Source organism: Mytilus trossulus, chromosome 1 (genome assembly GCF_036588685.1).
Source record: "Mytilus trossulus isolate FHL-02 chromosome 1, PNRI_Mtr1.1.1.hap1, whole genome shotgun sequence".
NCBI classification, from domain to species: Eukaryota; Metazoa; Mollusca; class Bivalvia; order Mytilida; family Mytilidae; genus Mytilus; species Mytilus trossulus.
The window spans coordinates 47,989,671-48,002,581 of NC_086373.1; the positions used below are offsets into that span (position 1 = coordinate 47,989,671).

The window sequence follows — 12,911 nt, forward strand, 5'->3', positions numbered from 1 at the left end:
TGCTAGATCTTATCTATTGCTGTTTGAAATACAATGACTAAAACACATTATTCAAATTCTACAGCAAAAAAAAAGAAACTGTATATTCACTTTTGTTTGTGGGATACTTATTTACATGTTCTTCATGGATGTACATGGATATAAACAAATTTAAATGTTTAACAAAGTAGGAATTTTCTAAAGGCCTTAATTGTATTTAGACTGTCAAAGCCATGATATTAAATATCTGCCAAAATGCAATTTTCCCCAATCCACAAAATTTGGATATTGAATGAAGCCACAGAAAATTGAAAGGGCTATAACTCATATATTAATTAACATGACATGGTTATGACTGGTAAAACTTTTTAAAAAAAATACCGGGCAAACAGATATTTATCTGAGATGTATTGATGTATTGATTAATTATGCCCCACCTACGATAGTAGAGGGGCATTATGTATTCTGGTCTGTGCCTCCGTTCGTCCGTCTGTGCGTCCGTGCGTCCTTTCGCTTCAGGTTAAAGTTTTTGGTCAAGGTAGTTTTTAAAGAAGTTGAAGTTCAATCAACTCGAAACTTAGTACACATGTTCCCCATGATATGATCTTTCTAATTTTAATGCCAAATTATAGTTTTGACCCCAATTTTATGGTCCACTGAACATAGAAAATGATAGTGTGAAGTTCAGGTTAAAGTTTTTGGTCAAGGTAGTATTTGATGAAGTTAATGTCCAATCAACTTGAAACTTAGTACACATGTTTCTTATGATATGATTTTTCTAATTTGAATTCAAAATTAAAGTTTTGACCCCAATTTCACGGTCTACTGAACATAGAAAATGATAGTGTGAGTGGGGCATCCGTGTACTATGGACACATTCTTGTTTTTTTAATATTTTTAACTAGACAGCAGTTATTGTAATGCCTTGTTTGATTTTAGCTATACACAGAGAAGGGTATAAAGTTGAAGACTCCAGGATTGTGTTTTGTTAGATTCATGGCTGTCAAAGAAGGCTTTCTTAACAGTCATATTATAACTTCAAGGTAAGTGTGGTTATTCTGTAAATGGTTTTATGGAGATTTACAATGATTTCAATGTGACCATTCAGAATCAAAATGTTTATGGTTTATGGGTAATTTCATTATTATTACACCAATGAAAATGATCATAAGACATTGACTGAATTTATGGACTTCTTAATACAGGACATTTTTGAACTATCATGATTGTCATGGTGTACACTTTGTAAATAATTCTTGGACCACTTGATTACCTGAAATGGCAAATTACTCTAATCTGCTTAATGAAATGGACAAATATGTTATATGTTGAGTTGATAGAAAATTTCAGATTGTTACTATAACTTCAGTCTTCAGAAATTATTGCATGCATTTTTTTTTATAGATTTTGTCATTCTAGACTAAAAATTTTGTAATATAGAGAAAAATTCCTTGTAATTAAAAAAAATATTTCAAAATCCAAGTTTAAATAATTGCGATTATTGCCCTGACATATCATTTGCAATAATAAAAACATCGCAATAATTTCTTGATTTACAGTACCTGTTTTTTTTTACACAGGAAGCTGTTCAATGCACCCCTAAAAAAATGCTCTCTTTTGACAACTCAACTCAAATACTAGTTGTCTTGAAGTTCACCTGTCAGACCAACTTCTCAGTCAAACTTTTTAATTTCAAAACTTGTTTTAGGGTTATATTTTGTAAACCATTTTGCTTCTATTGTAGACGATACTTTGTACTACCAGAAGAGAGTGACACACAAGATGACACAAGTGATTCTGATGCATCTGTTGTTTCTGATAAGAAACCATCACCTAAGGTAAGCTTGGACAGACTTGGTGACTGCTGTAGAATAGTCACTTTCAGTGATGTTAAACAAGGGTTCTGTCCCTGGTTTGGTTAAATTAGAGACAAAGGCAATAAAGTTTAATGTCTTTGAATATCAGCTGTTTTTTTAAAGCTAAGAACCGGTGTTACTCAAGCCTCACCTGCACATTCTGTCTTGCATACACATTCTAAGGTTTTGAAATTTCATACAACAATTGTCAACATTAATATACAAAATTAGTCCAGTAGTGGGCTGAGCTTTAAAGTGATATCTGTATACTGTAAATTGAGTATTATTGCGATTTAGGCATTTTAAACTAAAAAATTTCGCAATAATAAAAACATTGCAATAATTTCTGAATTTACAGTAGTATACAAATACAGGCTAGCAATATCTGTTGGGCTGTCAATGTACATGTATGATAAGATATTAAATAGAAATTATTGTGTGTTTCTTCTCAGCTATGCACATTTCATTTTTTGAAAGGTAGATTAGCTTGCAGTCAAATTAATGTGTTTATGTGTTATAAAAAAGTTTATGAACAAACTGTAACTTTGTTGACTTGCTTTTTAAAATCTCAGTGTGTTGGGCAGTACACAGAAATATATTTTCATGTGACATCAATTTCTTATTGTTCAGAATAAGGAAGTATGATCATGATTCTATTATAGAATAAAGTAAGATTGAACAAAGAATGTATTATAAACCATAAGTCAAAAGAAAGACGGTGAACAACATGACCAAAAGAAAAAATATGGAAAGATAAACAGCACTCTTCAAAATACTGTACAACTCAGAAAACTAAAGATTCAGCAATATAAACTCCACAAAAAAATAAAAAAACTTGTGTGCACAAGACCTTTTAGCATTTTCTGTGCTGGAAGTGTTAAATATTAAGATTGCCATGACCGGAAAAATCAAGCGTTGCCATAGTTCAAGTGACAAATGTCACCAGTGGGGAAAAAGGATAGACATTTTTAGTGGTCTATAGCATTTTGGTTTCTTATTTGTACATATAACTCTTAGAAATACCTTACAAAATAAGACTATTATTATTTTTAATTAGACAAAGAAGCATTGGACATGGTGGGACTGTGTACCAACAGTAAAAGCCTGCTTTACAGGACCTGGAATTATGGAGATATTCTGGGATTCACCAGATGAAAGTAATTTGTTGCTTATCAAAGGGTACCAGGTAATGGAAGTTTTATAATATGTGTTTTAGATGAAATAAAAGTTTTATTTAAATCTTAGAACCAAAAAAATATATAATGGACAGAAACAAATAATACTTTATGTTGTATGGATAGCCAACATGAACGCTTTCATTAGAGTGGAAAATCTATGTTGTTTAAAAACACATCCAAAACATGAAGAAAAAAACAAGAAGAAAAGATGGGAAACAAATGTGACTGAAATGAGTTTAAAAAAAAAAAAAAAAAAAATTGTAATTCATGAGAAGTTGTTTATATATTTATAAAAGAAATTAATTTTTAACATAAGTGGACATTGACCTATTTTAAATCAGCTTTTTAGTAAATAATGAAAAATAGAATGGCTGCTTACAACAATATGGGTGAACTTACACATATAAGAGTTTGTTAGTAATATGCTCTCAATTATTTTATATGGTAAAAAAATCTTTTTAACAGCTTTTTTTGAATGGTGTATCATACTGTGAGATGTTCCCTCCTAATAACAATAGTATAAACATCAGTGGATTGGCTGGTGGACGATTGTATGAAGTTGTTGTGGAAGTATACTCCACCAATCCTAAACAATCTCCACAGATGTCTAACAAATTGGTAAGTAGTTTTTAATTGGATAGGTTTGTGAATGTTTTCATGGAATTTCTGTAAACATTCTTATTTTTTGTGAGCAATTTTCATAACTTTATCGGGAACAAAATTAACGTGAATATAAATCATTGCTAATTTTACAAATATGGAATAATCTCTAATATTAAATCATCCACAAAGTTAGGAAATTGAAAAGAATATATTTGATAGCAGATTGTTTGTTGACAAATACATGAACGAATATAATCATTGTTAAATTGGTGATGTTTGATACTCAAATCTAAAACATGATTAAAAATTTCTTAAAAACTAGATACTATATTTGCATATGATTGGCTTTTGAATAGTTATATGAAACCAAGGTGAAACTATAAATTCATATCATTGATAGTTATGTTAAACATGTTTTCTTCTATCTTATTTCAGTATGAATTTATGCAACTAATTAATATAAATGTGACTGTCAGTGGTTTTGAAAAATTACAAATCTCATATTTTTGTTTTTACTCTGACATTGACTTTAAAAAAGTAATATTCTTATCAGCATAACATTGCATTTATTGAAATTTCAGATGATGAAGTGTCCATTAGTTTCAAATGATGGAGGACCAATTATCTCCCTTGAGAGGACAGAAAAAGAGGATGCCATATCAGTTGTATGGATGTCCATAGATTCCAGATCATACCCCATTTCTGGCTATCTTGTTTTCCTGAATGACCAACAGTGTGGATCAAGGGTATGGGATAGTTGTTAATTATCTTTTAGTAGGACACATATTTAAAAAAAATATTATAAGACCTTAATTTCAGCAGCAAATGCACTGTTTCATAATCTGATGTAGTAAAGGTAATTTTTCAAAAGCAAACACCAGAATGAATGTTTTGAATGGCTAACATATCCAAATTGGTGGAAATTCAACCAGCAAAGTATGCTTATTTCATTTTGGGTTATGAACAATTCCAAAACTACCAATTGACAAGTAAACTTTTTCTAAGAATTTCAATAAAGTTTGAAAAAACGAAAAAAAAAATGTATCATCAACTTTATTTTCTTTATTGGACACCAACTTGAAAATATATTACTGAAAGAAAAGTTAGTATTTGTAATTTAAGATAGGACTCTTGCATGGAAATAGAGCACATAGTTAATTACAAAACTGAATTTACATTATGCAAATTTTGATTCAATTTCCTTTCCCATAGTTTAGAATATATAAGATATGTTATATTTGACAGCTTGTACCTGATCCAGACAGTAATAGATGTAAAGTTGTCATTGGTGGATGTGAATTAGGTGTCTCACATAAAGTCTATGTGGTAGCATTACCAAAAGGTATGAATCATTTAAAATGTGTTTTTTATGGTGTTAGACAAAGGTTATAGGAAGTAACTCATTAAATCATTTGTATATTTGTGTCAACCATTGTCATAGACCTATTCTAAGGTTCTATATGACACATATTTGGTTACTTCTCTTTCATGCAACTTCTTGAAAGCCCTGATGAAACTGATGTTGCCTTAATGACTTAAAGTCTAACTTTTAACCCTGGTTATTCCCTTGAACACATAAATTGTAATTCTAAGATTATGCTTGATCTCCATTATGTTCACCCAAGACTTGATAACTTGTATTTGCTGCTTTACTAACCAAGCAGGGTTCAAAATCCTTTCAAGTTCTTGTTCTGAATATTCTTTTTATTTGCTGCCCATCTTCAGCTTTGGCAATTACCTTTTAATGTGTAAAAATGAAGTCCTGTCTGGGTTTTCTTCAATGTTTTAAAAAATATATTTGAGACCTTTTGAATATTCATTATGAATTTGATACTTATTGTATGTTATGTGTAGATTTACCAGAGGGTGAGTAAAACATGGGTGTTTAGAATAATATAGCTATAGATATAGGAAGATGTGGTGTGAGTGCCAATGAGACAACTCTCCATCCAAATAACAATTTAAAAATTAAACCATTATAGGTTAAAGTACGGCCTTCAACACGGAGCCTTGGCTCACACCGAACAACAAGCTATAAAGGGCCCCAAAATTACTAGTGTAAAACCATTCAAACGGGAAAACCAACGGTCTAATCTATATAAACAAAACGAGAAACGAGAAACACGTATATATTACATAAACAAACGACAACTACTGTACATCAGATTCCTGACTTAGGACAGGTGCAAACATTTGCATGTTTGTTTAATTTTTGCCTCGCAAAGTATGAAATTTGAAAAGCAACAATATTTTGTTTAAAACTTTAGTATGTAATCCATAGTCTAATATGACGGCCCCTTTTAATTGATGCCTTTTGGAGAAGGTATTTAAAAGAAAAAAAAGTTTTTTGTTTGATTCAAAATTGCTCAGTGAAAGCAGATTTCTTAGCTGACTTTAAAAGATATTTTTGTGCCTTCAACCTGAGCAATATTTGTTTTGAATAGCATTGAATTTGGAATGGCCAGTTTAAAAAAAAAGATAAACTAAAATAAGCATTTTTAAAGATATTAGATTTTCCGTTTTGTCTGAGCCAAAAGTGAAATTGAAATTATTTTGTGGCTAAGAAATATTTACAATAATTTTATATGAACAATTTGTTACAGTTTTCCTACATTTATATGTTTTAGAAATGATACTTATAGATACTACTGAATACTTATATATTTCGGATATTTTATTTTTTCATCTTTCCTATATTATTACAGCAGAAAACCATACATTGTTAACCTTTTTTAATTGTACTTAGTAGAGCAGCAACCCCACTGTGATCAATTATGACTAAGCCTTTTGACTAGAAGATTTGTTATCTTCAAACAGACGAACAACTGGTCATTTATTAAAAATTTCATCATGAACTAATAGAAAAATTTTAGGTATTGAAATCAATACTTCCCAGCTTTTAATAATTTGATTTATATATTCACAATAGAAATAACATGAGTTAGGCCTGATTTATTCTGGATTTACTATTGGACAATTTTTAAGTCATTGATCCCTTTCAAGAAATTGATTTATGTATGTTTGGTTTTAGCTGTAATATTCTCAACACAATTTAGTAAATGCACAATAAATAGCAAGTAGACTGAAATTCTTCATTTATTTCTGAGATATTTCAATTGTTTATAGTCTTGTGAATAAAAGAATGCCAAACTTTTTTTTTATTTTTTTTACTGTTTTCTACCTTACATACTTGTATGCCTCGTAGCTGTTGCCCTAAAATCCAAAAATATTCAATGGCACACATGATTGTGAATCAGGACAAATAGCAGGGAATATGCTCAAAGTTAAAATATTTAAAAAGCTCTTGCTTTCTAAAGAGTGCCTTAAATAACAGATACAAATGTATTTATTTGTATGGCTTAAAAAAAATATATTCAGGAGTTATATGGTTCAAGGGACATTATTATTATTGATTAATGGACAAAAAAGTAAAAATTGAAAAAAATGCAATTTCAGAAATGATGCGTGCAAAAAATGTTATCAGAAGTTATAAAAAAATACATTACTACTTGCAGGCGAAGTTGATGACTCTAAAGTATCAAATCTTCTAGAAGTGACCTTACCCCTGTATGTAAGTGAGATAGTGCTGCCACCTGAAGGTAAACGTCTGGAAGAAGAGGAGCTATACCTAGAGTATATTGAGATACACGAAGGATCAGGTTACCTACAGGCTATGGATGGTAAGCTATTTGCTAACGTTGTGTGCATGCTTGTTGTAAATGTGCAATTATTTGTTTATTTTTAGTTAGGCAAGGCAGTTGTCATTTTCCATGATGTTTTCCATTTGCTAATAAATTTGAAAAGGATTTTGTGCAAGTCAAAGACAAAATGTAAATGTCCTTGAAATAAATTTGTTTGGGAAAAGAATGGAATCGAAATGCAAGTAAAGATTCAATACAATGCTAATCCCATTACATTTCAACAATTATTACAAAAATAAGATTCTGAATTTACAGGAGGTTATGTTATAGTGTACAAATGGAGGATTTTGAAAACTGAGTTAGATTGTTGCCTGATTGGAAAAGTTTAATGCATATTCAGAACATAAAATAATGGCCAAGGTTTGGTAAAATTATCCATCAGTTTGACCTAATGGATTATATTTCTTGTTAAGCGTAGGGAAGAGGTTTTTGTTTTAGTATAAAAAGTATAAAACAGGTTGTTAGGTGGAAAAGTCAAAAGCATATGTTGAATTTATGTATGTGTCAAAAATAACATAATCATTTTTGTAAAAGATTTCAACCGATATTATTTTCACAAACTTCAACAATTTTTTACTCATCAGATACACTTTTAACATTTGTCTATATATAGTAAGGGAGATAACTTTTTATCAACAATTCTTAATTGTGTCCCCTTAATTAACTTTATTTTATTTATATAGCTTTGAAAAAAAGTAGAACAACAAAAGTATTTGAATTAAGATGAAAATTCCCGTTGGAAAGACCCTTATCAAATGGGAAAATTTAAAAGCTCAAACACATCAAACAAATAACAACTGTCATAATCTTGACTTGGTACAGGCTTTTTCATGTGTAGAAAGTGGTGACTCAAACCTGGTTTTATATCCATCTTAACATCTCACTTGTACAACAGTTGCATAAAATACTATATCTTCCAAGTTATTGGTCAGAGACCAAATCTTCTGTGTCCATAAATCGTTAGATATTCTAGGAAAGGCCCAGGAAAGGTTGGAGAAACCTTTGACAATTTTGTCTTTATTGTGGCTTTAATGCTTGATTTATTTAGTTTATATAGATGTTGTTGCATGCTTTTTCTACAGAAAGTATAAATAAAGCTAGTAGAGCAGAAGTTAATGAAAGAAATAGATTTAAAAAAGATGTGACCTCTTCAAGTTCACAGAGGTCAGCAAGTTCACATCGTTCAGGTAAGAAAAATGCATAGAAAAAGAAGAGTTAAAAACTTTTAAAACAGTCAGCCGCTTAAGCACTCAAGCATTAGAATGTTTTAATCGAACTCCTGTAAAATTATCCTTACTTTAATTTACTAGCATGACATCTTTCACATATCCTTTTTAGTTTCTGGGTCTATCCATTTGAAATTGTAATTTGATAAAATTGTCCCAAAAGATATTGATCACATTTTCAAATATATGGTAGCCTATTTCTGTAGAAGGAAGCAGACACTAAAAGAGAAAATAATGCACCAAAACTTAAAACATAAAAATGTTTATTAATTTTCATGCAACTTGTGGATTCCTTTTGAATTTTACCAAGATCAATTTGAATATTTGTGAGGAATCATTGTTCAGACTTGAAATTATATCCCTAATATTTTGAAATAAAATCGGTGAACAGTTGTAAGTTTTGGTATAAAATTTAGTAAGTATTTATATTTCCAATTTAGGGGCAATATGTTTTTCTGTCTGTACATCTGTTTGTCTGTCCGTCTATTTGTCTGTTTGTCCATCCGTTCATGTTTCCCACTTAAGGTTAAAAAAAAAATTATGAAGTTGAAGTCCAATCAACTTGAAACTTGGTACACATGTTCCCTATGATATTATCTTATAATGTTAATGCCAAATTAGAGTTTTGACCCCAATTTCACAGTCAACTGAAAATAGAAAATGAAAGTGTGAGTGGGGCATCCATGTACTATAGACACATTCTTGTTTAAATATGGTAGTGAGATAATTTTTACTAGATGAAGTAATATTATTCAATGGCATTTTTAAAACAAGCTTACAATTAATACACCATTAGTATTTTTGTAATGAGCTTTTGCTAAAGGAAGTTAGGATATTAACAAGTGCTGTATTTCAACATTGTAGTTGTTAGATTAAGACGCTTAGGTGAGAACAATCATAACACCAGTGTGTGATTTAGTCACTTTCATCATTTAGAAATATGTATCATTATAATATTGTATCAACAATATTCTGTCTCTTTCATCTTCCACCTGCGTCTTTTAATGTGTGGTAATTGTGAAATGTTGCATCAACCTTGCATCTCTCATTTCCATCTATGTAAATGTCTGGTTATCATAAAATGTTTCAGGAACTTTGTATTTCTCATCTCAACTAGCACTTTTAATGTGAGGTAATAGTGATATATTGCAGCAACCTTGCATCTCACATTTCCATCTAAAGATTTTCATATCTGTTAATCATAAAATGCTACAACAAAACCATACTTGTGTTAACAACATTTTTTTAAAGTGGTTTATTCTGTTTTAATTTTATCAAGAGCTATTTTATAAAATATTGTTTGTTGAACTAAATTAATCATTGTCAACAGTGATGTGTTCACCTGAATCAATGAGATTCACTCAAAGAGTACCGTATTAAGCAATGTATAGTATGCAGTTGTGTATAATACACAACCTCTTTTCATCCCTCCGGAATTGTGAGAAAAAAAAGTTTTGAAAAAATAACTAATTAATTTTCATAATAAAAAAAATTTGATCAGCTCTTCATCAAAATGGAAAATAAAAGAGCAACTGTCAGGCAATTGAATAACACGAGAATGGTTAATGTTGTAATTAGTAATAATAAATGATAATAATATCATTGCATGGATTTTCATGAAATTGGTGTTTTTGAATGTTATTCATGGCACATGATGTGATAATTTTTTTTGTTAAGAATACCAAAAAGGTAGTCATAATTTAAAGTAACATACTCTTCCTTAGAAAGTCTGTTTTACTAGTGATGCAATAATTTATGAAATATTCACTTAGACAGTAATACTGTAACAAATAGCATTCAGCTTTTATGTGAATACTCTGCATTCAATTTACTTCTGTATTGTGATCGTATTTCTACCTGCTTAATTACCAACCCATTCTAGCTGTACTCTATCCAAACATCAATATTCTTTTAGGTCAGACTGTCTATCAACCGGGTACATGTACACTTTTGTTGTTAATTGTCCTGCTATTTTAAGAATAAAATGTCCATTTTTTTTTCATAAATAAAGTTCTACTTTAATATTAAAGATTGTACTGTTTAGGAATTGTTTACTTATTTTGTCCAACTGTTTCACATTTCTGTACTTGATGAACAATTTGCAGGAAAGGATGCAATGTCATATCAAATAAAAGGGGGATCACTTATATCATTTGTAATTTATTGTAGAAATTAAAGAAAAATTATAAAGCGCTACCTATAATGGTTTACATTTATAAATTGTGACTTGGATGGAGAGTTGTCTCATTGGCACTCATACCACATCTTCCGATATCTATCTACTAAAAATTTTAACAATTATCTTGCACCTCATGAAGTGTATTTGATGTATTGAGCACAAACTAATGTATGTAATGCTCATTTTTAACCATCTCATTAGTCAGTATTAAATAATATTTCCATCAAATGAGAATTAGGAAGGTAATTTCGTGCACTTAAACCGTGAAAATGAAGACATTTCAAATCATTCATTGGGCATATCAGACAAATTGTTTGGTTTAGCTTCAAACTTTTGGCTTTGCATAGTTTCTACTGTGGATTCATTTATTTTCTTGTGTATCAATTTTCGGTTTTTTTTTGTGTATATTTGATTTTGTGGTTTAATTAAGGTCTGCATACAAGCCTAAAGAAAATTTGTACTTCCGTGGATATTAAAATTCAGGGTTCACCTATAACCATGAAACCAACAAAAATTCTTATCCTTAGAATAATAATGAATTCACAGTATTTGATATCTTAATTCTTAAGTTCGTGTACCTGTGTATTTTGACTTTATCTTGATAGGTAATTGATTGTGATGTTAATGGTTTTATACCTATATATTTATATTATTAATAATTAATTTCAATCAGTCCCTATTCTATTTATATATTGATTTTCTAACTAATTGATTGACCAGCTTTGTTTATTATTGTATGTGCATAGAAACAAATACATGTAGTTATTAGAATTTTGTTATTTTTAACTTTTATTGACAATATCAAGGGAAAAGAACATTTTCTGGATATGATTTTCAATTTGATGACCTTTTAAATTTCAGATGAAACCAGGATGAAAAAAATCCCTGAGACCATAGTTGAAGTGGAACAGCGGAAATATAAAGGTAGGTCCAATTTAAATCAGCAAAAAAAAGTTAAAATGTAAGTTAATATGGCATAAAATAAAAAGCTAGTTGTGTTAAGAATATATTATTTGCTAGTAATTATATAACATTATTTTAGCCAATTTAGCAAACAGAAAAGTTTCAATAGCATGTACTGTGAATTGCCAAAAAAATATTCAGATTAACCCTAGGATAAAATGTTCACTCATTTCTAATTTGAAATTTCACTGATTTTGAGGACCATTACTAATCCTTTATGACCAAATCCAATAAACTTATTGTGACATATGGAAGCCTTTGGGAAAAACAACAGGCTATTGTAATTATTAAATGTTAGATGACATTGTAATATGTCTAGGTGATACAGAATTTAAAGCATTTTACTAACAAAGATCATCATAGCAGACGGCATTTTTTGTTTGGGACATTTGATGTTTTAAATATGAAATCTTGTGACAGAGTTTTAGTAATATTGTTAAAAATTTTCAGTGGAATACTGTAAATTCAGAAATTATTGCAAGGTTTTTAATAATGCAAATATTGAGACTTGGTAAGTATCACTATAATAAGAACTTGCATTCTGATATCTTATACATGCATCAGTTTGCATCTTTAAATGGTATTGCAATAATTAATATTTGATTGTTGTCCATTATTTTACAATCAGAAATTCTGAATTTACTGTAGTCTGCTTTTAATTTGAATCATGAATAATGATTGGTATGAATTATTATTTTATAACAAATGTATGGTACCTTTTCGATCATTTTTTTTTTAGCATTTTAACATCATGTACCATTTTTTTTATATATATTTTTTATACTGGATTGAGGACTTGAGGTGTTGAATTTGCAACATTTAATATTCTATTTGTATTTCGAAACCAAATAGGCATTTATTTTCTAGTTGTTTACTTAGATCATGGACGTTTATACTGATTTAAAACATGCAAACTTTTTCTGGTTGTTTACTCAGATGTCCGACCTCTTAGGAGAAGAGGAGATACCAGTTTGAATGAAAGTCTAGATCTATACAATAAACAACAGTCAATACACACAGGAAGTTTCTCATCAGATACCATATCTAAATCCCCAGGAATGGAACTTGAACAACCATTAGCAAAACCTTTTAAAAGTAGGGACTCAAAACAGGATCTGCATCAAGTCAATAGAGCTGATTACATTTCTAGAGCAATGACAGTTGGGAAAGGGGTCAACAAATTTGAAAAGGCAATCAAAAATCAAAGAATGAATTCTTTAGCCAGT

At 29.8% G+C, this 12,911-nt stretch overlaps 1 protein-coding gene across 12 annotated transcripts in view; it reads left to right on the forward strand.

Moving 5' to 3' along the window:
• The window catches only part of LOC134726026 (uncharacterized), a 95,801-nt gene that overhangs the window by 42,945 nt on the left and 39,945 nt on the right, over positions 1 to 12,911 (forward strand). For 8 of the 12 annotated variants that reach the window (XM_063590483.1, XM_063590392.1, XM_063590400.1 and 5 more), the window contains 10 exons: positions 919 to 1,022; positions 1,724 to 1,817; positions 2,893 to 3,021; positions 3,479 to 3,631; positions 4,198 to 4,362; positions 4,862 to 4,958; positions 7,132 to 7,296; positions 8,400 to 8,504; positions 9,408 to 9,428; positions 11,584 to 11,646. In XM_063590483.1, the coding sequence (XP_063446553.1) occupies positions 919 to 1,022; positions 1,724 to 1,817; positions 2,893 to 3,021; positions 3,479 to 3,631; positions 4,198 to 4,362; positions 4,862 to 4,958; positions 7,132 to 7,296; positions 8,400 to 8,504; positions 9,408 to 9,428; positions 11,584 to 11,646 (1,096 nt within the window). The remainder of the gene's footprint in view (positions 1 to 918; positions 1,023 to 1,723; positions 1,818 to 2,892; positions 3,022 to 3,478; positions 3,632 to 4,197; positions 4,363 to 4,861; positions 4,959 to 7,131; positions 7,297 to 8,399; positions 8,505 to 9,407; positions 9,429 to 11,583; positions 11,647 to 12,911) is intronic. The other 4 variants (XM_063590410.1, XM_063590428.1, XM_063590468.1 and 1 more) reach the window with 2 other exon arrangements.